Source organism: Apis mellifera, linkage group LG2 (assembly GCF_003254395.2).
Source record: "Apis mellifera strain DH4 linkage group LG2, Amel_HAv3.1, whole genome shotgun sequence".
NCBI classification, from domain to species: domain Eukaryota; kingdom Metazoa; phylum Arthropoda; class Insecta; order Hymenoptera; family Apidae; genus Apis; species Apis mellifera.
In genome coordinates, this window is record NC_037639.1 from 13,579,527 (window position 1) to 13,606,626 (window position 27,100).

Consider the following 27,100-nt stretch of genomic DNA (forward strand, 5'->3'; position numbering starts at 1 on the left):
AGCACAGTAAGTAAGAAAATTACATTATATTTTTTATTTTTCTACTATTTTCTCTTTTATCCTACACCAATTAAACGCAATACTAATTTTTATTTAATTATACATCTTTATGTTATATACATTTTCAAATAATAAATTATAATAAAAAAAAAATATCCTAAAAATTAAATCTCAAAATCGGGGAAAAAGAAATAATTTCGTCCAATTAACTCCTATTACCTCGCCGTCTCTCGAAGGGGATAAAACACACACATTTTTCGGGAACACATTCGAAGATTAAACTGGTACGCGCAACTTATCCATTCGCCGCGTATTCCACTCCCGGCGTCGAAATTCCATCGAATTCCAATTTGAAAATGAAGCCGCCAAGCATCGCGGCTTCCTGGACAAATGGTATCCCCCGTATATACCATTCCGTGTGCACATATGTAGATAAAGCCTTGGTGATCGAACGTAAATTTGTCCCGGTGGCAGGATCGAACCCCCCCTCCCTCGATTTCTCCAAGACGTGGAGGCGGATTCGTGGGGGTGGTGGACGGACGGTTTCCTGGGGGGATTGCGGGGCGGTTTGATGGACGGGCCGATAAAACTTTAGCAACCGCGTAAATCAAGGGGGAGAGGTGAACGGGAGAATGGGGGCACGACAGGGGGAATTAAGACGACGACGACTTCTCCTTCATCCCCTCCTCTCCTCCGCGATCGCAGGACGATAGATCTTTTCGGGCCCATTGGGGTTTCGTCCCAGGTTTTGCAGAGTCGAGGAGGGAGGAAGAAGAATATCCTTCTTTCGAAAGGATTATTTTTACTCAAATTGTGAACAACGCGTGGTTTCCATCGATGGATTCCATCGAAGCGATTCGTCACAAGTTTTTACGCAAAGTATTAGGTTGGCAACTAAGTAATTGCGGATTTTTTTTAGAAAATCAAAGACAATTTTTTTCATGGAACTAAATAACTTTATTCTGTAATGTGTTGCCCATTTTGATCAATGACCTTTTGCCATCTTTCAGGCAGCATCATAATCCCACGTTCATAAAACTTGTGGTTTTTATTAGCAAAAAACTGAATCAGGTACGATTTGATATCATCATCATTATTGAAATTTTTACCATTCAAGGAGTTTTGTAAAAATCGAAACAAAAAGTAATCGGATGGTGCAAGGTCAGGACTATATGGTGGATGTGGCAAAACATCCCAACCAAGCTCCAATAATTTTTGCCGAGTGACCAAAGATGTGTGTGGCCTTGCATTGTCACGATGGAATACAATACCTTTTCGATTTGTCAATTCGGGCCGCTTTTCTTCAACCGCATTGTTTAATTTCGATAGTTGTTCAATGTAGACAACGGAATTGATCGTTCGGTTGAATGGTAAGAGTTCAAAATAGACAATTCCTTTGTAATCCCACCAAACTGATAACAAAATCTTCTTTCGATGAATACCAGCTTTTGATGTTGTTTGAGCTGGTTCACGTGGCCTGCTCCACCATCTTTTCCGCTTGATATTGTTGTAAACAACCCATTTTTCATCGCCAGTTATCAGTCGTTTTAAAAATGGATCATTTTCATTACGTTTCTTTAGCAAATCGCAGCTGTTAATGCTTTGCGTTAAATGCTTTTCTTTCAGTTCATGAGGAACCCATGTATCGAGTTTTTGAACATAGCCAAGTTGTTTTAAGTGGTTTTCAATGCATGTATGCGATACATGAAGCTTTTCTGCAATTTCACGAGTTGTACTGTGACGATCCGAATCGATTATTGCTTTGATTAGGTCGTCATCAACTTCAACTGAAATCCGCAATTACTTAGTTGCCAACCCAATAATTATATTTCAGGAGATGAAAGGAGAGGGAGGGAGAAGGAAAAACGGGGATGGACGAAGTTTACGGCCGACCGTTTCCGCGAATGCGATTACACAGCTCAACTTTCAATTTAGCCAAACGAACGCAATTACCTCGAGTAATTCCGCCCTGCTATTTTCTAATCGACCACCACCCGAAACGAAAGGACGGAAAGGTGGAAGGGGGAGAGGCGTCGTTCGGAATTTAATCGTAATTTCGCCGCGTTACTCGACGAGAATGGGAAAAAGATAGCGAAGATAATGATCACGCGAGCGCAATAACATTGTATAATTAATATTATAGAAGATTGTTAAGTATTCGACCGAGATGTATATGTGTATCTATAAGAGAGCAGACACATATCTCTCGCAATGTCACAGCAGATAATCAGATGTCAGAGCACGATGTGTGAGCAAAACTAACTTAAGTGTTTGATTAAGATTCTCTTCACCGGTGAATCTCAGAAATCCCTTCTCAGTTCGAGAGGATCTCAGTGGCTGACATCCCCAAGTTGGAGAAAGCTTCGCTCCAGACTCAAGTGTATCAAAAATAAACAATTACACAAGACTAAACTCTCAAAAAAGATAATAATAAGAAAGAATTTCTTCAGAAGTATAAATCCTGTTTATAAATCCTGTTTATAAATCCTCGCGAGCGATAAATGCTGACACTGTTTCTTCTCTGATAAGATGGCGAGAATCTTCGGAATATCTTCCCGATTTTCCCTCTCCTCTCTTTCCCATTCGATCGAAGGGGGTTGGTTTCTCGACCAGGGAAGAGAGAAAACAAAGATTCTTCTCTTCTAGGCTAATGGCTTTAGAAGTTCGGTACGATGCCACGTAGATTGTTAGGTTCCTCTTTTATAGCTCGGCCGATGCGGATCATTCAGCAGCGTGGAAACGAAACAAGGTTTGGAAATAAAATGTCGAGGGAAACGGGGACGAGACGTGGAAACGTGCAAAGGTGGCGGAACAAGGGAAATTTCTTACGTACTTGAACCGAGCGATCCTCCCCAAACTGTACACCGTTGACCGTCCACGAAATACTTGGCAAGTTGATAAGAACTCACGGATACAAGTTTCCGGAGAGCGTCGCGTCGAAATTCGAAACAGAGAGGGTCGAAACGCAACAACATTCCACGAGACAATTTTCGAAACTCCCGACAAATTTCTCTTGCTCTTTACTCCGTTCATCTTCCTCTTTTTTTTCTTCTCCTATTCGAGCCGTCCAACGAATTATTCCAACCTTTAACCAACCTTTCTCTTTTTTCTTCCTGCAAATCTTTCTTCCTCCGAGCGACTCGAGCTGAGCACAACGTTCGACTTCTCCTAATTAATTAATCCAACTGCTTCGATTTTACCGCTAAATTTGAAAGAGTAGAAACATCTTTCTTCTTTGTTTCTTTCTACGTCCTACGATCGATTCTTTCGTAAGAGATTACGTGGCCGAGGTATTAAAACGCGGCGAGCAATAGCATTGTCCCAGTAGCTGGATATTTTTCCCGGCTTAAGATAAAACTGCAACACAACGCCTGTTCGGCGAAATCCTACTTATCGAAGTAATCAGCGCGAAGCCATTCGAGAGCAGCTAACGGAAAGGTTCTCGTTGCTTTCTTATCTCGACCGCTGGTTTCAGAGAGCCAATTGCGAAAAAAGGAGAGTATAGCGAGGAACCGACGCTGTTTTCCTTGTTTCTATCTTATTTTTCGTATTATTCTTCTTCTTCTTTTATTTTTTCCGCAACAGAAACTGATCGGTGAAACCATCGAAACCGAGGATTCCTCGACATTCCTCCGAACGTCGTCACTCGAGTGACAAATCTAAAAAAAAAATAAAGAATAAACGAATTTTCGCATCGTTTTCGTATCTTCGGTTATTTCGCGAAACTGTGACATTCCTCCGTGTCTTCGAAGAAGATGAAATTTAAATGATGAAACACGTGGAACGCGACACGTTACGAAGACATCATTTTTCATAGACTACAAACTGTACTCGTTATAAAATATATATCTATTCTCGTAATTGCGGCAAACTCCAACAATGACTGGTAGAAGCACATTGTTAACGATACGATCCGAAAGATAGAAAAAGGGGAAGAGGAAAGGGATGATGGATTAAACTCCTCTATCTTCGTTCGAATATTCCATATCGGATCTTTGTCGAGCGAATGAAATAGAGAACAGAAGAAATCGAACGCGAAACGGGTGCCGACTTGTCGGCCAGCTACCAGCTAATTATCATCATCGCACCTGCACCTGCATTTATTATCCGTTGGTTGGCTGACTAATGGCCTCTCTTTTTATCCACCGATCCTCCAAGGAAACTCCATCCAACTAACGGTACGGATAAATCGTCGGCGAAAGGGATGACGAATTATCGAGAATTAATTCGGCGGGGCCAGTGATGCGTCACCGAGTGGATCGACGCAGGGAGAGGGGGAGAGATGGAGATCGAGGAGAAAAAATATGGTGAAGTTTTAACCCACACAACCACCATCTAGATATGTTAGTGCGTATAAACGAGTGAAGAAAGAATGGTCGATCGAAGGTGAAGAGAAGAGATAGATTTCCTCCGGATGGGAAAGGAAATAACGCTCTCCCTTCTCATCTTTTTCTTCTTCTTTTTTCCCCTATGATTTTTTTTTACGAGTTTAAAAATACGAGGTAAAAGTGAACTAGCGTGTGGGAAGAAGGGATTAACGATAATTTACAGGGCGAGGGTGATAACGATAATATAGGGATTTCGTTTCGATCGGAGGAGAAGAAAGAAAAACAAAGAAACGCCCCCTTCTCTCTCTCTCCTCCTCTCCAACCATTTCTCTTCCGTTCAATCGACGATAAAGATATAAATGATACCCCACTAAAAGTTTATTTCATCAGGGGTATACGTTTAAGAATCTTCCTTCAATCCCCCTTAAGCCACCCCCTGACAGCCAACGCTTCTTCTTTATCATTCCCCTCCCCCCTCCTTTATTATTTCTAATTACGTCCGCGAGCCCCGCTTTTAAATAAAAGCGAGCCGGCGAGGAGCCGGGCCGAAAGCCCTTAAGGTGGACATAAATTACCGTTCCCGGTAAAGAACAATTCCCAGAAAATTAATTTAACCGCAATATATTTGCGGCTTAGATTCACCCCCGGGAGCAGCCGAGTGGGGGGGGGGGAAGGAGGAGAAACAAGGTTACGTAATATCTGCCACGGTTTGTTTAACTTCCCCCACCACCGCCCCCCTCCCCGATCGATTCCCCCAGCTTTCTTATTGTCCACGCCATCCACGGAATTACAGCAAGAAAATCGCGCGGAAATAATTACTCCGACTCCGCCATTAATGCGAAAGCCTTGAAGGAGGAACGAAAACGAGTAAACCGGAGGGGAGGGGTTCCCCAATCTCTGCCCCATCCAACTTCCTATCCCGCTACACGTTCGACGCAAATATTACCCGCCGCTAATCGAGCCATCTCAGCCGTTAAAAGCTTCGCCAACTTTTCCTCCCTCAACTTCGATCAGGTATAAGTTTAGGTTATGAGAAAGACGTGGCCGATTTAGGGGAACAACGCTCGATAATTGACAACGAAATTACTTTGGATACTTTTTTTTACTTCTTCTTTTCGATGATCAAAATCTCGATCCCTTCGAATCGACTCGAAATATTCGTTGATAATAATTCGGGAATAATATTGGAAATATATTTATATATATATGGATCTTGTGTGGATCTGTTCCATCGAGTGATAAAATGTCGGCACGTGTCGACGCAGGACGTGATTTCATTCGGTTCTCCCGCTATCCACGACTGTGCGGCCACGATTATTCCGTCGCATCGATGATCGTGCTTTATCTGACGCGACGCGATTTCATAAATCCACCCTCTGGTTTCATCGATTCGTTTCAACGTTTCTCCAATTTGTTCGCTCGTTGGATCGAAATAATAATTGACGCGTTCACTTGGCGGAACTCTTAGCGGTGGAAATTACTCGTAAACGATCCTCTCTTAATCTAAACGCGAGCCGGCACGCGTGGAATATCTGGAGGAAGAGAATTTCTCTCTCTCACACACACACATTTTCCCCACGTGGCCTCGTAACCGTGTAATATCTCGGCCAGAAATATGTGTACTCGTTCTCTCCGCCGAGATACCGAGGCATAAATTCGTGGAGAAGCCGCGTAAACGCGCGATAAATGACGGCATAGCGGAGGCAACGTTGCTCGTTTAATCAAACAGAGATCGAGGATCTACCCCGACGTTCCGTTGGTGGAAGGAAAGAAAGAAAGAAAGGAAGAACGCGTTTCTCTCCTTTTCCTTTCGACCGAAAATGAAAAAGTTCTTTCGTCCGACGTTTACGATTCCTTCCAATAAAGTCGCGTCCCATCCGAGTCGACTCTTCTGATTCTGACTCGCTCTTTACATTCGGTCCGTTGCACGGCCCCGAGAAATCGAATTACCCCGAACTGCTTTGCCCTCTTTCCGTATCCGAAACGCAGCGAGCGCGCTTTTCTTTTTTTTTCTTCTTCTTACCTTCGAGCAGGTAACGATTCGAGAGAGATTTCTCAAGAAGGTAGAAGGTGCTAGCTACGAGAGATACAGGAATACAGAAACGAGAGCCAAGTTCGGTTAGGTAACTAGATTTCAGCTAACTCGGGTGACGACGAAATCACGAGATCAGGACGTTTAGGATTAAGCGTAGACTGGCGTACAATTACGATGTCGTTTATTAAGAAGACAGTAATACCGATCCTTCGAAAGATTTTTGGAGAAGAATAATTGTTGTTCCATTTTTGTTATTGTACTGTAATTAATAAATGGTCATTTCCTTTTTAATATCAAAAGCGGCGACATCTATCTCTAAACGCATTCGTCGATCCGTCTGGCATTAATTCCGGGAGAGGAATCCCGAGGATATCGCGAGCTTTACAACGTTTTAATCGCTCTCCACGATCACCAGGAACCGCGACGTCTCTACAAATATTTGCCAGATCCGCTATGGCGAAAATTAATCGCGCAATTTCACCGATCGTGCAAACAAGCGGGCGCGATCGACATTTTCGAGGCGAAAAGGAATCGAGCCGTTAAATATATTCATGGGGGCGGCAAGGAATAGATGCCCCTCCGTTTATGTCCTATTAAATAATGAGATATATAAATTAAATCCGAATATGTGTACATTCCATTCATCTTTCGAAACCGAGAGAAGGAAAAATCAGACGCACAAAGTATTGCGAATCGATGATAATTAATCGAATTTAAAGGAGGAAATAACGTTGGCGATTTCCTACGCAATTTCGATCGCTCGTAAAATCGTGGTCGATTGTACAATCCCGTATCGATTCCGTCCATCGATTTCGACTCATCGGGGACCACCGCTCGGAAACGGCTCGATACGCGGAACGTTTACGTTTACAAATGAAATTGAATTGGAGAGTGATCGGGATCCGGTCGCGGTTCGCCGCGTATTATGACGACGATTAAAATATTGGGCCTCGTCGTAAACGACACTGGTGCTTAGCACGGAAGAAAGTGCCGATTGCCAATTGCCCGCTATAAAAGTACCTTGTCACGGAGATCCGTCATCCAGTTGTTCTCGGGCTGTACACCCGAAATATCGGCGAAATGGCGACGTTGGTAAGTCTCATCGAATCCAGTAGTCGAAAAGGGCAATAACGTGGTTGACACCAATCGTTTTCCAAGTAAATTGATCAGTGAATTTGATCGTTTGCATTTCAAAAAGAATAATACGTTGCTTCATCTAAATCTCTGATTCTCTCTCTCGAACAAACCTTCCAAAATGCAACGTTCGAAACTAAATTTACTTTAAAGATAAATTTCCATCGTGGATTCGACTAATTCTCAAATCGCGACCGAATGTAAATGAACGTTTTAACGAATGTATCGTTCGTGTTTGGAATTCGCGTTTACCGGCCGGAAATAAAAATCTCTGATTGTAGTACGCATTCGTATTCGTTCCCGTCGATGTCGGTCACGCATCGCGCGAAATAAAGCAAAATTCCGTCAATTTAAAATTCCTCGCCGCGCGAACGAAGGGGAGAGATTCGCGTAAATCATCGTCCACGTCGAAGTTCATTCGTTGATCGAAAAATGGCGTAAAAAAATCCGATCGTTCATAGCTGACTTCGCTAATTCAACGTGCCCGAACCAAGATTCAATTTCGTACCCGCGTATCTATCTCTTGGCCGCTGCCTTCAACCGCCTCGCTACCTTAAACTTCCGCTTCTTCTCGGCCGTGAAAGGGGGGAAAAGAGGGGGGAATCTCGCGACAAGAAATGGCGGAGCGGCGATAAAACGAGCCGGCGACGATTTAGTGGATATTATCTCCGCTTTTTCCGCTCGGCCGTGCTCCGCGTTTCGCACGTGCGCCATTGCAAGCCAAAATGGCCCGCGCCAGCCCCGACGTTGTTTTATTGTTTCGGTTACCCGAGCTAAATGTTACAGCGCCATCATAATGAACTCGCTTGCGGCTAAACGATTTTCGAAAATTAGCGTCCTCCAATCCGCCATGCTTGCGTCCCGTGCTCATCCCTACGAACATACGCACGCGTGACATATTTGTAAACAAAATTCTAGTTTTTTGCGATTTTTCCATTATTTTTTGTTTCTCTCTGTCCTTAGGCGTGGTTTCTAGCGGCAGCTCTGCTATTGACAGCGGCGGCTGGCCGAAATTTAAAACCGCAAGAGGATCGGACGAAACTGTCGGATCCCGTCAGGGTTCCGCGACGAGTGGAACCCAGCGTCCCAGTGTCGTTGCTGCGCGACGATTCAGAGATCCCGCGACAACAACTTTCCAACATCAACGCTCGCAAACATCCATGGAAACGGCAATTGCCCGTTCCGATCGGGGCCAATTTCCACTCGTTCGCGTTCAACGGCCAACCTCGCGCGCCCTTGCGCACAGCCACCTTCGACCCCACCACCAACACCACCACCATCGTAGCTCGAATCGGCGAGGCCGCGAACCGGATCGAGCCACGAATCTCGTCCGGATCGTCTCACGTGGTCTTCGCCGCGCCTCGGAGGAGCCACGGTTTCGAGCACTCGTTCCACCACCACGGCCACCATCACTCCCATCATCACGAGCATCGTGGCAAGCACAAGCACGAGCACGGTCACAAGCATCACGCCGAGCACGAGCACAAGCACGGCCACGATCACCACGCCGAGCACAAGCATCACGAGGAGCACAAGCATCACCACGGCCACCATCACCATCACGGCCACGAGCATCACCACGGCCACAAGCACCAGCACGGCCACGAGCACAAGCACGAGCACGGTCACAAGCACGAGCACGAGCACGGGCACGAGCACAAGCATCACGGGGAACACCATCATCACCACGGGCATCAGCATCACTCGAAGCACGAGCATCACGAGGAGCACAAGCACCACGCCGAGCATCACCACCATCACAAGCACCACCATCACAACGAGCATCACCACCACCACGAGCATCACCACGTCAACGAGCATCACCACCACCATAGCCACAAGGAGACCGAGAACCACCACCACCACCACGGCCACGATCACCAGGAGCATCACAAACACGGCCACAAGGAGGAGCACAAGCACCACCACGGGCACGAGCACAAGCACGGCCACCACGAGGATCACCATCACGCTCACCACCAGGATCATCACCACAAACACGGCCACGAGCACAAGCACCACCACCATCAGGACCATCGTCACAAGCACGGGCACGAGCACAAGCACGGGCATCACGAGGAACACCATCACGGGCATCACGAGGATCACAAGCACAGCCATCACGAGGAGCACGAGCACAAGCACGGGCACGAGCACAAGCACGGTCACAAGGAGGAGCATCACCACGGGCACCACGAGGACCACCATCACTCCCATCACCAGGATCACAAGCATCACCACCACGAGGAGCACAAGCACGGGCACGAGCACAAGGAGGAGCACAAGCACGGCCACGAGCACAAACACCACCACGATCATCACGAGGGGCACCATCATCACGAACACCACAAACACCACGCGTCTCACGAGCACAAGCACGGCCATTCGCACGAGGAACATCACAAGCACTTGGACGAGCACAGCCACGAGCATCGGCACGAGAATGGCCACAAACACGCGGAACACCATCTCCACTCCGGTTACGAGCAACACGGCCACTACAGGCAGGGATTGGGCCATTTCTTCGAAGCCTCGCACAATCACGAGGAGTACGTGCTTCCGGAGGAGGGCGAGACGATGGTGGTAACGCCCCAGGTCGAGGATATCCTTAAAATTAAGAAGGAAACGGAAGAAGCGGAGAGTACGACCGAGCAAGCTACGACGTCGGATGATCGAGCTTAAATCGTTTCGAGAACGATTCCCTCCGATACTTTAATCGTTCCTGCGAATTGTTTCTTGTCTTAGCCTCCAGTTATACCTTTGTTGACACCTTTACGAAATACAAAGTTTACACGAGTTTATGATTGCCTTCTCCCTTCCATTAAACCGTGACCGGTTTCGACCGGAGACGGAAGTTCGATGGATACTCGACTACGCTCCGTTTCTCGTTTTCGAAACTACAATAACGTTTAAACTTCGGTCTCAAGATACTCGAGCCTTCGTCTCCAACTGGATATCTTTCCCACTCCGAGGGAAGGGGAATGGGAGAAGAGGAGGAGGAGGAGTAGGAGGGGAAATCACGGGGGAAATAAAGGGAGAAATCGGTTACGAAAAGCTCGGTCTTAGCGAAACGTCCGAAAATTTAACATCTGGCCGGCCAGCAGTTGTCCATTACGGTGAATTTTGTAATTGCGAGAAAAAGGGAAGAAAGAAAACGGGGATATCGGGTTGAGAGACTCGGAGGCAACGATTGTTCGAGGAAGAGTTTCGAACAAACTCCCCGTAATCCGGCGAAACAATCCCTCTTCTTCTTCTTCTTCTTCTTCTTCTTCGACGATTCACCGATTTTGAACGACTTACGCCGACAGTTATAATCCAACCATCCCCCAAGTTTGCAACGTCGATCGAGAATCTCGTCCCTCCCGAGAGGATGATGGAATTAACCGTACTCTCGAAAGCGAATTGTCTCGAAAAACGGGGAGAGACGAGAGGGGCAATCTTCGATTAATTATCCCAAGTGAAGTTGAGTTAAGGAAAGGAGAGGGGGCGGGGGAAAAAAAAAATAAACGAATAAATTAAACGGAAGGACTCGTTAACGGAGAGCTCGGGGACATTTTCGAGAAAATCTTGTCGCGCTCCAACTTGACTTTCCTTCCCACTCCCCGTCGACGCGATTAATCTACGTGGATAACAAATAATATTATGCTCCGTTAAACTTTCGAATACTACAACAAACGAAGGAGAAACGTCGCGGGCGGATCTTTCGGAACCGGTCTCGTTTCAATCATAATATTATCAACTAATCTCCATTGATTGAAGGAAAATATTTCGGTGGATTGGTGGATCGTAGGACCGTTTAAATTCTTTCGAAATCGATTACCATCTATACCGAAAATTTAGTCGAAAGTTGATAAATTAATTCGACGAGAAGCAAAAGTTTTGCTCGTTTTTATCTTACTCCGGGTGTGAAATATTTTGTTTCGACCGTAGATGCGGGCAAAGGGCACGATAAACGTAGCAACGCGGAGGAAACGTTTCCACCGGAAACGGTATCGGGTTCGCCGCGCAAAACGTTAATATTTCTAGGCGGAGAAGTTTGATCTTGTTCCCGCGACCTCCATCCAGAGACAAAGGGGGAAACTTTAGCGAAAAATGTCGAGCTCGAGGTAATTTCGACGCCTCGAGATTACATTCTTCTCGTCGATCCCTTCTTATCATCCGTGTATATATATATTTTCGATGGAAGATTTTCGAACAATTTTCCCGCCTTTTCTCATTTACGTTCAATTTTTTTCCAATCTAATTTCGAACCACGTCCAAACGATTCATCGTCGAACAACTAGGAGAATACTGGTGAAATATACCGGCGGAAAAGGTCGGCAGCGATTCGACTAGAAATTCAAATATGAACTGAAATGATTTCACTTGGTTCGTTGGAAGAAAAATTCATCTCGCCGTGTACTTCGATCTTTGAGAAAATTATAAAAGCACGAACGAGAGAATTTCTTCCTCCCCTCTTTCCCCTCCCTTCCGAGAGGGAAGCGTCGCGCAAGAGAGCATCGATTTTCCAACAAAAATTCGCAAAACTGAGGGAGGGATGTCTGCCGGCGAAATGGGTTAATAAATCGTCGGCCGTGATAGATTTCCGGGAAACGAAAAGGAGAGGGGAGAGGAAAGGGGGTTAGGAAGGAAGGAAGGAAGGAAAATAAAATAAAAAAAGAAGAGGGGAGGCGCCATGTTGGAAGTTAAATTGGCCGAGCAGGTTTATCAGCATGCATTGGCCGCCACCCGGAAAACGATGCTTCTCTTCCAATTCGAGGTATAGAAGACGCCACGAAAGATAAGCCGAGGAACCTCCTCCCCTCCTCCCCGCTTTAGATAGAAGAAATTTCGCGACGAGTAAATCGTGGCTCGAATGAAGACTGGCGAGGATGATTCGAGCGGCGCGTTACGTCCGACCAATTCACCGCGTCGAATCCCCGCACAGAATTTTTATTCTTTTCCCCTGCCACGCGTTGATCGCGCCATTTCTCCGCCGTTTTTCCCGGAACTCGAAACGGTGGCGGCGGCTCGATCGAGTTTCGATATTAGATATCGTCGCCTCTCCCTATCAATTTCTTCCTCCCCTCCGTCCCTTAACGCTCGTTAAAGGTCTGATCGACGCAACACGCGACCCACGTTCCAACGTGACCAACCCGTTTAGAGCGAAACGACGAAAAACAGAGCGTGCTTTTATCCCGAGGAAAACGTTTCGTGAAAGAAAGAAAGAAAGGAAGAAAATTCAAAGCGAGTTAATCTAAATCGGGCCGTTACAAATCGTTCTCCAAGTGGAACCGTTTCGTTAAAGGAGACGCGTTACGTCGATAATTCAACGGACTTCTCCGATTCGACTAAGAGTCAGTCTGTCTGCCTGTTAAACGGGGCGTGCTTCTTTCCATAGATCCGGTGTTTTGGAACGGAAAACCGGGAGAGCAAGAGACTGTACAGAAGGAAGGAAGGAAGGAAGAGAAATGAGGGAGAATGAGGGACTAACGAACCGAGAGGAGCATCTGTAAGTGGCATTCCAAGTGTTCGACGATTGTTAATCGCGGCTCAGTTTGTCGATCATCCTACGTTTCATCGTTATATCCTCGAATATCTCGAATATAAGTCTCGTAAATATCTCGTTCAAACTTTCTCTTCGAGCAGGAATAGATTGCAAGATTCGTTTGTCGAAAACTAATTAAAAAGCCTTTTCTCTTATTATTACGAGAAAAAAGTCTGCAGAAACGGTGATGAGTAAAATTACATCCGTTCCACTCCTTACCGACTATCTTCTTCGGGGAAGAATGACGGTAACCGGACGTCGGGCGAGAAATCACGGAGAGAGGAGAAGGAAAGGGAGAGGAGACGCGTGGAATTGGAAAAAGGGAAGAGAGAAGGAAAAAAAGTAGTAGAAATACAGAGTGTGAGAGAGAGAGAGAGGAGACAGGGAGGTGACCGGTGATACCGTCCAATCTAATTTCAAAGGGTTGCGTTCGACGCGATGGCGTACACCACGGCGGAGAATTTTCAGCGAACGGAAACAGGATGAGCAGGAAGAGAGGGAGAGGGGGAGTTGGAAAAAGCGAGAGGAATCTATGCCACGAATAGGAACTTACCGGAAGTCCCTCTTTATTCCATCCCTTCCTCTCTCTCTTCCTCTCTCGACTTGCCTATCCGTCTAAGCGCTGCGTTTCCGCGAGAGTAAATTCATTTTCAGCCACGGTTGGGGAAAAAAGGGGAGAGAAAAAGTCTGTCGGCCGGTGATTTGAATTTAAGAGTTCCCTCGTGAAATCGTATTACACGGTGCAACCGTAAGGCCTCCCACTCGAGGAAATCGGAAGTAAGCGCCGCTGCACGCGAGGGAAAAACGGATGAGGGAGGGGATGAAAGGGAACCGGAAGGAATCATTTCGCGAGAAAAAATATATGTATAGATAAAAGTGATGGAATCAATAAACGTGCCTTTGCGATTCTCTAATTGAACGATACGCCGAATGCGTATAAAAGGGGTTCTCGCGCGAATCGAGCGCTCGACAGCTGAGAGCCGATCTTGGAGTCTGGAGAGAGGCGGAAGTTGCAAAATTAATTTGAGGCAAAAGTTTGGTAGAAAGTGAAGGAAAGCCCGAAGAAAGTTGAGCCGAAGAGGGATGATAGCGAGAAGAGGGGGCGGGCTCGGTCCCGATAGTTGCATAAGAAGAGTGCAAACCAGCCGCTGATGGTCAAGTTTCAAGCGCTTCTGCTTCCTTTTTCTCTCCCTCCCTCCTCTCTCTTCCCTCTCGCGAGTTGATAAACGGGTTTCACTCGGTAAATACTTTAATTGCGTCGAGCACTAATATAATATATCGCGGTTCGACGCACGATTAACCTTTTGCAATTTTTTATCGTCGTTCTTCCTTCTTTTTCCTTCGAGAAAATTTTTTCCACGTTCAATTTTCGATCTTGGAACCGGATTTGGAAGAATGGTTTCCGGAGGAAGCCATCGCGGAAATCATTACAAATTATAGCCGAATAACCTCTTGTTTCTGTTGGCAATTTTTTAAAATTTCTCCCCGAAATCTCATCCGAAAATTTTTCACCATTCCTCGAGCGTTATTTCTTGATAGGGCACGGTGGCCGATAAATCACGTCGATCTGCATGCATTTGCAAATACCGTGCGCAAGCTACGCTCTTTTTTATCGCTGTTTTATTGAACTAACGACCGACGCGACCATTAAAGAGAGAGGGAGGGAGAAGAGGGGAGGGCCACCAAGACGCCATTCGAGTTTGTCGTTGACCCAAACCGGCAGCAGCGAGCCACTTATAATAATGAAGTCGATGAAAAAAACCACAGAACGAGAAGCTCTTCGCCACTTTTAATAGCCGTGCCGATTATAATATATTCCGTGTATTTTAAATTCCACGTTTAAAAAGTCTGTCGGTTCTACGCAGGCAGGCCACGAGGAGGAGGAGGAGAAGAAAAAAAAAAGAGAAGAAAAGAAAAGAAGAAAAAGAAAGAAAGAGAAAAGAAGAGAAAAACAGGGGCAAGCGGGTTAAAGTCGGGCCACCAAGTTCCCGATGAATGGGAAACAAAAACCGAAATGCGGCCGCAATATTTAACAATTAAGAACCCTTTTATCGTGCCACGAGAACTCTTATTCAATCCTTGAACATTCGGCCAAGAACGGGCGGCGTATAAAAAGAGGCCGGCCGCGCTACAAAAGGCAAGAAACGTCGATGGAAAGAGAAAGGTGGACTTTCTTCTTCCGGGATCAGGCTGTTTGATAAAAAAAACCACCGCCCAGCTCTATCTCTCCACCACGGTTTACGGCCAATCTTTTTTTTTTTTTTTTTTTTTACCCAACCAACCAACGAATCGCCCCCTCGGTGTCGTAATCGTAAACAAATTATCGTCGGACTATCTGGATGGACTACGGTTGAACTATCGCTAAGGGAATAAACGAATAAAACTTGCCGGTAATTACGAATCCCATTAGCGATACTCGCGTGTTGCACTCCCCTTTCCTCTCGAACAAATCTCGCTGCCTTTTTCCTTTTTCTCTTTTTATTTCTAGCGCAGCGTTAACAACGGCACCTCGAGAATCAATCCTTGGAATCATCATCCCTTCGCGTAGGATTGTTCGGGAACAATCCTTGCATTTATCGACAATCGATTTCGCTCCCTTCCGGCATGCGTATATACGTACTTGTGTATATACACATATATATACGTATTCCGCCATCTCTTTCCCTCGCGTTCCAGTTTGCTACCTCGCCTCTCCGCCTCCTCGACCCTCGACCGACCGCCACCGGTCCCTTTTGAGGTAGTAAAGGGTCCGTTCGCAAGCGTGGCCGACCGCTTCAAGGAAAATACCAAGGATCGTGCCCGCTGTTTCAAGGTTTGCATAGCTTTCACGAGCCTCGTGCCAGAGCTATTCCCGCGCCCTGTACATAAGGTTACGTGTATAGAAGCTTAGACAGGTACTTGAGGAACGGGCTGCGTGCCTTGGGGTAATTTCTCACAGGTGCGGCGCGTCGACCCTGCCTGAGAGACGCAATCTGCCACCTGCAACGACACACGCGCGCGCGCGCGTGTGTGTGTGCACGTGCGGTCGCGTGCTTCCACAACCTCGCCACGCCTCCTGTCTTCTCGTCTCGCGATCCAAAACCCGGATAAATGACCCCCTGTCGCGGTCCCTCTACGATCCTCTCCTCTCTCTCCTCCTCCTGATATCCCGAGATATAATATAGAAAGACGTCTTTGCTCGATTCGCCTTAATAACGTATACGTAACATTGTTATCGATGATACACGCCTCGTTGGCAGAATAAACGAAAGAATTATCGCCGTTCGTAATAATGGACGGTTAAACGAGAGTCGTAGAGAAGGGATCGATGAAAAATCGTTTTCAATTACGAATTAGTCCGGGACGGGAACGGGAATCCGGCAAATATTCTCCATCTGCCACCGATAGGTCAATAAAATCGATATTGGGGCGACGTGGCTAATGGTAGGTATCGCGTAACGTTGCTGATATCGTTATTACGCCGAGATCGCCACTCTGGGCGTGGGCGAGGGCAGTTTGAACGATGCGGCTTCGCGCTAGTCGATCGGCCCCGCCGAAAACACGCACGGGGGAGGGGGCCCTCGTAACGATTTTCCGCCCGGCTTTTCGCCTCGCTGCCTCGCCGTTTCGAATACGGCGGAATTGTCGCTGTCGCTCGGCACACGTTTCGAATAATCAGGAGAGTGGGAGAGAGAGGAGGAGAGGTAAGAACGACGAAAGAATTTCTTCCGCCCCGCGAAAAGGATTCGATCGAGGGAGGAGGAATAATTTTCAATTTATTTCGGCCGAGAGATTAGAGTGCGGCGTCACGCGAACCATCGTTTCCTCAAAACTGTAAACGATCGCCGTCTTTCTACCCGTTAATTTCCGCCGGATAAAATTGCATGCCTAAAGCGAGCAATCCTGACCGCCCACGGTTTTTTTTTTTTCTTTTTTTTTTTTCTTCCCTTTATCGCGTTAACGTGGCTCGATGTTGTTCGTTATCGCGCTGCCATTTCGCCGTTTACCGCCGTGGACGCGATCTCGAGGGTGGAAACGTCCGTTCTGGGAAACGTCTAAATCCCGCCACGATCCGGGAACCCGGCGAGGCGAAGGGCGTGTCAGTCACGCGACCACCGATACCGTTCTCCGTTACCACCGGATGAATTAACCCTCATCCAACCCCGTCTCCACCCTCTAATTTTCATATCGAAATTACGAATGCCGATCCGCTTTTCAATTCGACAAATTATCCAAAATCATCAGGAAATATTTTCTTGATCCCCTCCTTATGTAAAAATAAGTTTTACAAGGATCGAGAGAGAAGAGGTGAAATTAGCGATAAAAAGTTTTTAAGAAAGTTTTGGAACGTCGTTAGAGGAAAGGAGGCGACGTTTATTCCCCGTTTCGAAAATTGGGGGCCAGCGTCTATTTTTTTTTATCGATGAAAAGAAAATCTATCGCGCAGGGTTGAACGAGAGTTTGAAAATAAAAAAAATAAAAGAAAGAAAAAGGAGAAAAAAATAACTGCTCGTTGTGTCGCACAGGAGGCAGGATCGAATTTACGATCCAATCACTTTACCGAAAAAAATCAATTTCGCGGGGAATACGTGTCGATACATTCAACGATTTGCCTCGATTTGGCAAATTCTAATTACGGCGTGCATACGTACACGCGTGTATACGTCCGCGCGCGTTCACAAAGCGGGATAATATGTTCGAAGCGGACAAAATCGTTCATGAGAACACTCTATGAATCCGCGAATACTCGGCCCGCTTTGTTCATCTTTCGCACGCTATTTCTCCTGATAATTGAGTGTTGTTTAGCACGCCGCACAATGGAGCATCGTTTGTGTTCAACTCGCTCTCCTCCCCTCGTATTAAAGGGAACGTTTTCCGCGGAAAAATATCGATTCCGATTCCCCCTCTCCTCGCCCGAAATTTCCAACAAATCTCATCAAAATAACTATCTCCGAACTTTGAACGAACTTGAGTCTTAGCGCCAGGATCTCGAATGGTTGCAAATGTTTCTGGGAACACGATTTCATCGAGTGCTAATGCAATTATCGTTTAGAAGAGCGATATTTTGCGAGGTCGAAATGACTTGTATTTCAATATATTGGCAAAATCGTCATTCACTTTTTTTTCTCGATGATCAAAAATTTCGAGCGAAATTAAACGGATAAAAATACTCGTAGCTTAGCTAATCACACGCTTCCTTTTCTTTCTTAATTTCTCTTACATTATTAACTGGGGATGTTAATTTGATAAACTCAAAAGTTATTAGAAAATGTCGATTTATTTATCGAGTTACGTTAAATTTAATCGAATCTACGATTTCCTGTCCATCAACTTTAACATTTATTTCCACCTCCACAAATACAAAATCTCTTCAAACGCGTCACGAATACGTTAACATCCTGTTACACAACGAAGAACGGTCGAAAGGGTACAAGTTTGCAATACTAGTCGCGCGATTACCCCATCGTTTATGCTTTCACGAGACGTCCCGTACCCATTCGTGCTATCGCCAATTTCAAACGCGTGCCGTTTAATAATACTTGTCGCGTCACGTGATCGAGCGATTATCGCCCCGTTCGATCTTACGTACATCTTGCTTCGAATTCGCGGCGAATCGATCGTGGAAAGATCGCGAAAGAAGCGGCCATCTCTTCGTAATCCTCCAGACACCATCGTGGAAATTTCGCGCTCGCCGTTTCTCCTCGTTAACGACGCGATAATAATTATTCCTGCCGGTAATTACTCGTACCGGTGGAGGGAAGGAAAAGAAAAAAATCAACCTCCAAGAGGTTTCTCAACCCTTCCAAAAACACCCTCGTTTTCTTCCTTTTTTTTTTTAATGATTTTCGATAAATTCGTTGGACCAGACCCGAAATAACGATCGAATCCTCTTCCTCCTCCTCCTCCTCTTCCACATCAACCCATTTGAAATTCATTCCCTCCCCAGGGACGATGGTGTTTCGCGTCTGGTCGAATCGACCTCGTGACATTGACGGGATTAATTATGAATTTCCGAAAGAAGCTTCCGGCTGGAACCGATTCGAAACGGACGATATGTAGCGATATGTGCAGGGAAGGGACGATTGATCACGGGTGCATTCGGGTGTGATCGGACCCCCTTCTGGATCGAAACTCGATAATATCGTCGATTAAATGTTATTATGGAAGTACAATATCGAGTTCTCAAGAAGGAATTCCTGGAACTTGAAAATCTGGGAATAATTTTAATCCGACTTACGATGGATACGATATCTTTTCGATAAATTTACAATAAAGGAAGGGGGAGAAGAGTAATTAATGTAGAGGAGACAGGAGAAAGGTGAAAGGAAAAGGCGTGGAGGATACATACGCGATGGTGCAGAGTGGAATTAATCCACTCTAAGAGTCAGGAATCAGGGCTAACCGGATAAAGATCAGCTAAGGAACGCGTCCCTTCGAGCAAAATTGGATTCGTTGCACGCGTCCGCTTCGCCACTTCTTCCCCGACTGGAAGATCGTTAAAAACGTACATATGTCGAAAAATCGATTATTCGCGATAAAATTACCTATCCTCTCGTCTCATCTTCTTTCCTCTCTCGATCGAAAATAACTATAAGACGAGAAAATTAGATACAATATAGATACGAAATAAAATTATTGGCCTGAACTTTCATATAACAAGTTGATCGATACAAGCCAAAGGAAGACGAGAGATCCCATCGTTGGTTAATGAATATCCCTCCGAAAAAAGAAAAAAGAATCGTCTACAAGCATCAACGATCCGCGAAGCGGCAGTCGATCGTAAAAAAGAAAGAAAAAAAAAAAAAGAAAGAAACGAATCCGATCCGCTTTTACGACGTCGTAAAACAACACCGTAGCCTGACCGAATACTCGAATCGGCGAAAACTCGAGTCGAGAGACGCGCTCTCCTCCTCCACGGTCCGAGCAACGCGCGTAGCGTAGGCGCGAGCGGAAAGAGATTCGAAAAAGTTGGCGGATCGCGCGTTCCGCGACGCGACGGGGGATACAAAGTGTCGAGGGGGATAGCGGTTCCGGGGGGAGGCGGATAGATATAGGCGAGCGGATCCTGAATGGAAGAGAGAGGAAGATCGCGGAGAGGAGCGGGAGCGCCTGCGCCCTCGGCTGTACCGAGTTTCTGCGTACGTTTCCATCAGTCGGGTGTTCAACTCCGGACCGCGAACAACCGAGCGATCGGGGGGGGCCGCGTCGCTTCGTCCGCCGCGCAACACCCTTTCGGCCGCCCTTTCGTCTCCAGAGGATCGGGGAACGGTAAACCAAAGTTTTGAAACCACGGTGAAAGTTTTCGATCCGCCGCTTCCTCTCTCTCTCCAACTTCCCCTCGCGCTCTTTGTCGTCCTCCCCTCCACGAATTTTTCTATTCGATGCGAGTTCGTACGGTAACGTAAACTCGAGAGAAAGAATTTCGACCGGATCGAGAGATTTGGATTCGCGAATGAAATTCGGCAAGGCGAGCAAAGAAGGCCGTCGTTCGTCAAAGGGGGCGGGGGAAATGGATCGAAGGGCGTGATCGTTAACGTTAATCGATCATAGCCGTCGTAAAGATAAATGTGTACCCCGTTGATAATCGGTCGGCGGAGCTAGCACGAGGATGGCACGCCGATAATTATGAGCAGGGTACGCGCAAGTCGTTAATCGCGGGTGGACGTCAACGGTGAGGCCTCGTCGCCCGCGTTCAATCGGGTTTATGCGCCGAAATATTCTTTCGAAATTATTCTTTCGTTTCGAAACGGATTAAATCCATCCCTCGACTACCACGAAATCCAGAAAGAGAGAGAGAGAGCGGCTAAAAATTGCGAAAGCGGCCAAATGATAAAATACGCTTCCCGATCCTCGTCACGTCCTCGTCCTCCTCGTTTCCCTGCAAGTAGATCGCAGCGATGCATCGTTGGAGCGGAACGATCTGGTGGAGCTCGTGAGTGAGAGACGGTGAGAGAAAGGCGTACCGATCCATCGTTCGATAGCGCGGTGGAGAGAAAGAGAGAGAGAGGAGATCCTCGTGGGGGAGGGGATCGCGTAATTAATCGCGAGACTCGCGCCGAATTAATTTGGACGGATTTACGATCCCGCGTCTGGTCGGTGCGCGATAGCGAGTGGAGATAGCGAGTCGGTGGATCATGAAGCATCACCTGTGCGCGCAGATGACCGCGGCGTGGCGGTGGCGAACGAAAAACACGGCGAGGGGCCCCGTTTCGACGCGACGACGCTGAACGAAGGATCGCTTCGATCAGAGTTTTCCTCCTCCTCTCGACGAGTTGTGTCGGTCACCCCGCCGACGTTCGCCTGCGTTTCGAGGATAAAATAATCGGGAAAAGGGGGAGGAGAATCCCATGAGCGAATAATTCGGATGGGAATCCTCGACGATAATTATAACAGTGGATAATTATAACAGTCATTCCCTTCGAGAGAAGGTTGTCTACTTGCTTTCAAACGCTGGTTCGCGAATTCCAAGTTTCGAGGAGACACGAATCCAGGATCGGCGAGTTAATCGTGGGTAACGTGATTGGGAAGAGAGGAAAACTGGTGGTTGAGCGTCGGAGGAAGAGAATTCGATTGGACGAGGAGAGGCGAGCAGAAACTTTTGAAAAAGTGCATCCCACGGCGGCCTTGTCCCACCACGAGTGAATTAAAAGCAGTCTGCGCGCGGTCTGTAGGGATCGAGTACAAAGACGAGTGGAAAGAAAACGAGAAGAGAGAGAGAGAGAGGAGGAGGGAAACGAAGGTGGAAAAGGAGGAGGAGATAAACGATCCGTGCAACTTTCTTTCTCGCCAAAGTGTCGAGCAAAGTCGATTTAAAATGGTGTACGAAAGGGATTAATAAAGGAAGGAAAGTGCGAGCAACGCGAGTGACGAAGACGACAGCCAAGAGAAAAAAGAAAAGATGGATAAACGTAACGAGTATCTCGCGATTAAGCAAAAATCCAAGAGGAAAAAGGATTTATGATCCGCGGCACGTCGTACGTGAAACGGTGAACGTTTTAGAATAATAATAATAATAATAATAATAATAATAATAATAGTAAATCGAATTTAACGGAATTATCTGGTGGTATAATTGGTGAAAGTTGGGGAGGGGGGGACACGATTCAAATCGGAAATTTGAAAATCCGTTCGCTCCGACGGAAGCGAAACAGGATGAATCGCGGCGAGTGATCGGGAAATCGGGAGGGATCGACGATTGATCGTGGACGTTCTGTGCGCGAGAGAGAGAGAGAGAGAGAGGAGAGGAAATGGTGGAAACGGTGGTGTTGGGAGGAATATGGTGCGGGTGAGCCGGTGAGCCGACGGTGATGGCATGAGGACATTAGTAAGGAAGAGGTGCGGGTCTAGCGAGGAGGAGGATGAGGATGGTGGTGGGCGTGATGGTCCTCGGTCAGCTACTGACGAGGATTTTGCTCGCTGCCCATGCGGGAGATCGGCTCGCGGCCGCTCGCAGAATACTCAGGGACGTGCCTTTGATAGACGGGTGAGTGAAACGACGTTACTTTCGATATTGCCGTCCAAACCGTCGATCTTCCGTGTACAGAGAGAGAGAGAGAGAGAGGGGAGAATTTAAAAGGAGATGTAGAGATCGCAACGACCCGTGTAGAATCGGAAGGACCGGTCCTCTCGGAAGCGGTGCTTGAATTTTTGGCGCACGCCTCGCGAAATTGTTGAAATTTTAATGAATAACTGAAAAGTCTGGTGTAATCGTTAACTGGAGGGTCGTTGAGGCGCACGAGAATCGCGAGGCACGGATTTATAGCCGGCGGAGAACAATGTCGTCGTAACGACGCGCATGGATGACATTCCATTGCCGGAGCGTGCCTCTAATTACACCGGAATTAAGCTCGGAAGGAATGTCGCCCGTTCGTCCGATTCGCGATCGAATCCATTGGGAGGGAACGCTTTGCTCTACGAAAGCGCAAACTTTCCTCGCGCCTCCGCGTTTTAACCGGGAATCGATTCGTGTTTCCCGAACCGATTCCAATCTTTCCGCCAGATATTATTTCCCGCTACGCGTGTTTCTTTCTCCTCTTCTTCTTCTTGTTTCTTTTCTCTCTCTCTCTTTTCCCTCGAATTGACGAACCCCTGAGAACTGTGAAATTGGAAAATATTGCGGGCAAACAGAGCGGCCCTCCAGCGGGTAAACAAAGAAACAAATTGTTTCCCGTCGATGCAAAGTTCGTTACCGTAAAAATTTCAGAAACAAACAAACAAAAGGGGAAAGTCCCGCAGCGTCGCAAAAGAAACGAGATGCGCTTCCCGATACAATCGAGCGCGAATACGAAAAACCGAGGCGCTGGAATTCGGCGCAGCAAATGCGGGACGCCGCAACGAGGAAATTTCGCGGGCGGAAAACGAGAGGGGGGCGAGGAGAAACTAATAAAAGCTAGGAATATGAAGAAAACGGTATCCAAGTGTCGGTCGGCAAATCGTTCCTTTCTTCTTCGACGCGGGAAAGAGAGAAGACTCGAATGGAAGGGAACTGGAAGGAGTGGCGCGTTTTCTCCCCGAGAGATAATGAGAAAGTTTCTCGAAAGAGAGGGAGGAGAAGAGGGGGTGGGAAAGGAGAAGTTAATGAAGAAAGAGAGGAGGAAAGAAGGAATCGAAAGAAGAGGCGTGAAGCAACTAGGAGCAGGATAGAATTTATCCGGAGAATTTGGCCGATGGCTGTTGGTCTTTTCTCTTTCTCGAGTTCTACTTCCAAGTAGATACGAATTTCCGAATCTCCGCTTCCACCTATGGCTTCCAGCCACTCCCTCGAGATTGAAAGAGAAAGAGAAAGAGAAAGAGAGAGAGAGATACTCCTCTGTATTTGCGTATTTCGTTGGCACGCGACGGTATCGATGTCTCCGATCGAAATAACTCTCTCGAATGGAAAAACAACAACGGGTTGGTTGCGCTCTCGAACCGATCGATCTCGCCGATTCCTCGTACGAGTTCGAATGCTCGTTCGAGACGGGGGAACGAGCAATTACAACGCTCGATAAAAATTCCTCGGACGACTCGCTTTGCATTTAAATAGTAGTAGAAGAAGGAGAAGAAGAAGAAGAGAAAGAAAGATGCGCCGCCTGAAAACCTTCCCACATCGACTTCCTACACGCATCGCGTACCTCGAGTCTCGTGGAGGAAAAATAAGCCGGGGAGATCGCGATAAAGACGTGAACGATCCTTTTGTCGGTGCAAATTACGAACCAACCCTGTCCATCGTGGAGAGCAAGGAGACTCTTTCACTCCCTGGATCGCGATAGAAATTCGAGGAATCCTTGGAGGGTGTCTGTGAAAGGGTGAACAGGGAGAAGTGGAGCACGAGCGATTTCGACCGATTGTCCACGACCCGAAGACGATTCGTTACCGATAACGAGTGAAAGCCTCGTCCAGCCTATTGTGCCCTGTATAATAGTTTGCATTTTTCCTCGGCAGAGAAACGGAGACAGAGAAAGAGAGAGAGAGAGAGAGAGAGAGTCGAGAAGGGGTTGCACGACGTAACAATCGCGGGACGAGCGTCGCCGCGTTGTTCGTAAAAAAAATGGATGAAACCGTTGGAATTTTCGCGACCGGCCAATTCGTGCATTCGTGGCCGATGCTTCTTGTTCATACGCGAGGAATGTACGCGGGAACAAAGAACCTGTCCCGCTCGTGTTTCGCTTCATTAAAAAAGGAAAAAAAAAAAAAGAAAAAAAGAAAGGGTGAAAAAAAAATTTTGGGAAGCGTGACGGCTCATCTCTACGTTTCCGTCTCGTTGTTCGATGAGAAAGAAAGGAAGAGAGAGAGAGAGAGAGAGAGAAAAAAAAATCCTCTTTTCATCAGCGCGTTATTATTACCACGTTTCCGCGTCAGGTATTCAATTAAAAGGGGGAACAGAGAGCAGCGTGTTCGAATCGGAGGAGGCGGGCGGGAGGAAGGAATCAAGGAAGGGGCGTAAAAAATTTCACAGGCGTTGCCTTTCCCCGCGAAACGTTCAACGACATTCGACCCGCAATTATTCTTGTTTACCCCCCATACCCGTTAAACCCGTGAATCGACAACGTTTAACGCGAGCGCGAAAGCCAAGTTTTTTTGTTTCCCCCGCGCGAAATTCGCGAAAATATTCCCGCCAAGCTGAAGCTGATAACACCGGTTTGGACACCGGCCTGTAATTGCCCCGTTCAACGACTCTGTTTGCAGCGTTCATCGCCGCGCGGAAATATTTAATTACCCGGACCGGTTCCACGCCGCTGGACCGCCAAACTTGGCCCGGCCTCGCCTCCCGCTTTGGGGAACGAGAAGGGGTGCAAACTTCCGTTCCTCTTTTCCAACCCTTTCTCTTCCTTTTTTTGAGGCAAAGGAAAAATACTCGCGATCGAAGAAGAAAGAATTTGGCTGATGAAGGAAAATTGGGATAATTTTAAATAATTTTAACTTTGCCATGCCAGTTCCATGATCAGATCGAAAGTTTAAAATTCCCGTGAAACTTTAACACATCTGGATTCTAATAAACTGGATTCGGGCGATTCCGCGAAGGCCACGAAGCAACAAGTCTTCGAGTTGCCTTGTCGAGTCGAGCGAAGCGAGTTCGACCTGTTTCGTCGTGTTTCGATTGGGAGTAGAGCAGCGTCGAGGAGGAGAAAGAGGACAGATGATATAGACGGACACGAGAAAATAGATAACATCCCGATCTGGACCGGGTTATTACTCCTTCCTGATATCGAGCGAAGCTGCGAGCTCGACGTATCCGCTCAACGGCGCATAAATATCACGAGCAAGTAGCGTCCACGATGATGCTCGAAGCTTTGAAGGCGGTAGAAGAAGATTCAGGCCGCGAGTTGAAGTTGGCCAAGTTCGCTTCTTCCAAGAGGAGGAGAGAAAAGTGGATACGGAAGGAAATATATAGATCCGCGTCGTTATCGTTCTCTATTTTTTCTGCGAAGAGATTGATATTGCAAAATATTGTTCGGTATGGTTTCATCGAACGGATTGGACGGAAAAGTTGAGTTTGAAAATGCGTGTAAAGAACGGCACGTACGGAAAGAGATGTGCAAAGCTCGTTATCGACCTCGTTTTTTGCGAGAATTGATGGATGTTCGTATGTATGCTCGATTGGTGAGCATAGCTCGATGATATATTCGAAAAGAACGCGGTCTGGAGGAGGCAGTGATAACGATTGAGAAAGATTATCGAAGGAAAGGCACGTGAAACCGCTCCACGTACGATTATTGCCTCCGATGCCGGAGGAGGAGAACCACTTTTCCTCGATTTCCGGCAAATTTCGTCGAAAATGGCGCGTCGACTCGATCGAAAGATTTCTTCTCGAGAGCTGGTTCGAGATAAAAAAGGGAAGGAGGGAAAGGAAGAACATGCGCGCGCTATAAATCCTTTCATTCCTAGCGCCACTTTATAAAGCGTTCTATTTTCACCGCTTCGCCTATCCCCGGATTACGGGGAGATCGGGGGACGGTTGAATATTCGCCACTTTTCCCCCCAACTAGGAGACAATTATTCGTTCGAGAATGGTCGTGCTATTTTAGACCTGCTTCTAGAGCACAGATACTTGTACGCGACCTGTGCAGGAAATCTCTCCTTTCTATTTCATTCTCCTTTGCTGCCAGTCGAGGAAGAAACGTTCGAGGCTTCGATTTACTTTCGGACCGAACGCTCTCGATCCATTTCGAATCATTCGTGTGTCGATTTGAAACGATTTTTCGCCCAAGTATTCTCCTTCACCTGTTTTACGTTCCAGAAATTTTTCAAGAAAAATCAGGAAATAGGCGAGTAGTACTTTTCTCCCTCCCTCTCTCTATTTCTTTCTCCCTTTTCGATTCGTTTCGCTCGAGTGGCGAAAGAAGAAAAAAAGGAAAAGATTAAAATGGATAGCATCGCGAAGGGAGGAAACACCTTTAGAAAGGCTCGAAAAAAAAGTACCGCCTTGGGAACAATGAGACCGGTATTCGAATTGTTTTTGCAAAGAAGAAAAGTCTGTCGAGTCTATCGAACGAACCCATCTCGAAACCTTCTCCCTTTCGCTTTTCTTCGATTCGAAACAATGGCTTTTTTCTCTCCCTCCAATCCAGAAGAGGAACGAGACATCTCAGGGAACAATTTACCATCGAATCTTGT

General features: G+C 46.8%; 3 protein-coding genes across 6 annotated transcripts in view; 2 read left to right on the top strand and 1 right to left on the bottom strand.

Moving 5' to 3' along the window:
- Window positions 1–957: 957 nt before the first annotated feature.
- Window positions 958–1,293, bottom strand: LOC113218609 (histone-lysine N-methyltransferase SETMAR-like; the record flags this gene model as incomplete). The annotated part of the gene is made up of 1 exon (XM_026439208.1): window positions 958–1,293. A coding segment is annotated over one exon (336 nt), but the record flags the coding sequence as incomplete, so codon positions are not given.
- A 6,150-nt stretch (window positions 1,294–7,443) lies between these two features.
- On the top strand, window positions 7,444–10,463 carry LOC102656824 (histidine-rich glycoprotein-like). Its single transcript, XM_016918017.2, has 2 exons — window positions 7,444–7,455; window positions 8,461–10,463. The coding sequence occupies exons 1-2, from the start codon at window positions 7,444–7,446 to the stop codon at window positions 10,177–10,179; spliced, it is 1,731 nt and encodes a 576-aa protein (XP_016773506.2). The 3' UTR covers window positions 10,180–10,463.
- A 9,700-nt stretch (window positions 10,464–20,163) lies between these two features.
- Window positions 20,164–27,100, top strand: part of LOC551121 (dipeptidase 1) — a 54,412-nt gene continuing 47,475 nt past the window's right edge. For 2 of the 4 annotated variants that reach the window (XM_006568984.3, XM_026439206.1), the window contains exons 1-2: window positions 20,164–20,272; window positions 20,893–22,487. In XM_006568984.3, coding sequence (XP_006569047.1) covers window positions 22,363–22,487 — 125 coding nt within the window. In that variant the 5' untranslated portion in view covers window positions 20,164–20,272; window positions 20,893–22,362. Of the gene's footprint in view, window positions 22,488–27,100 lie in introns of all 4 variants that reach the window. The other 2 variants (XM_006568985.3, XM_623517.6) reach the window with 2 other exon arrangements.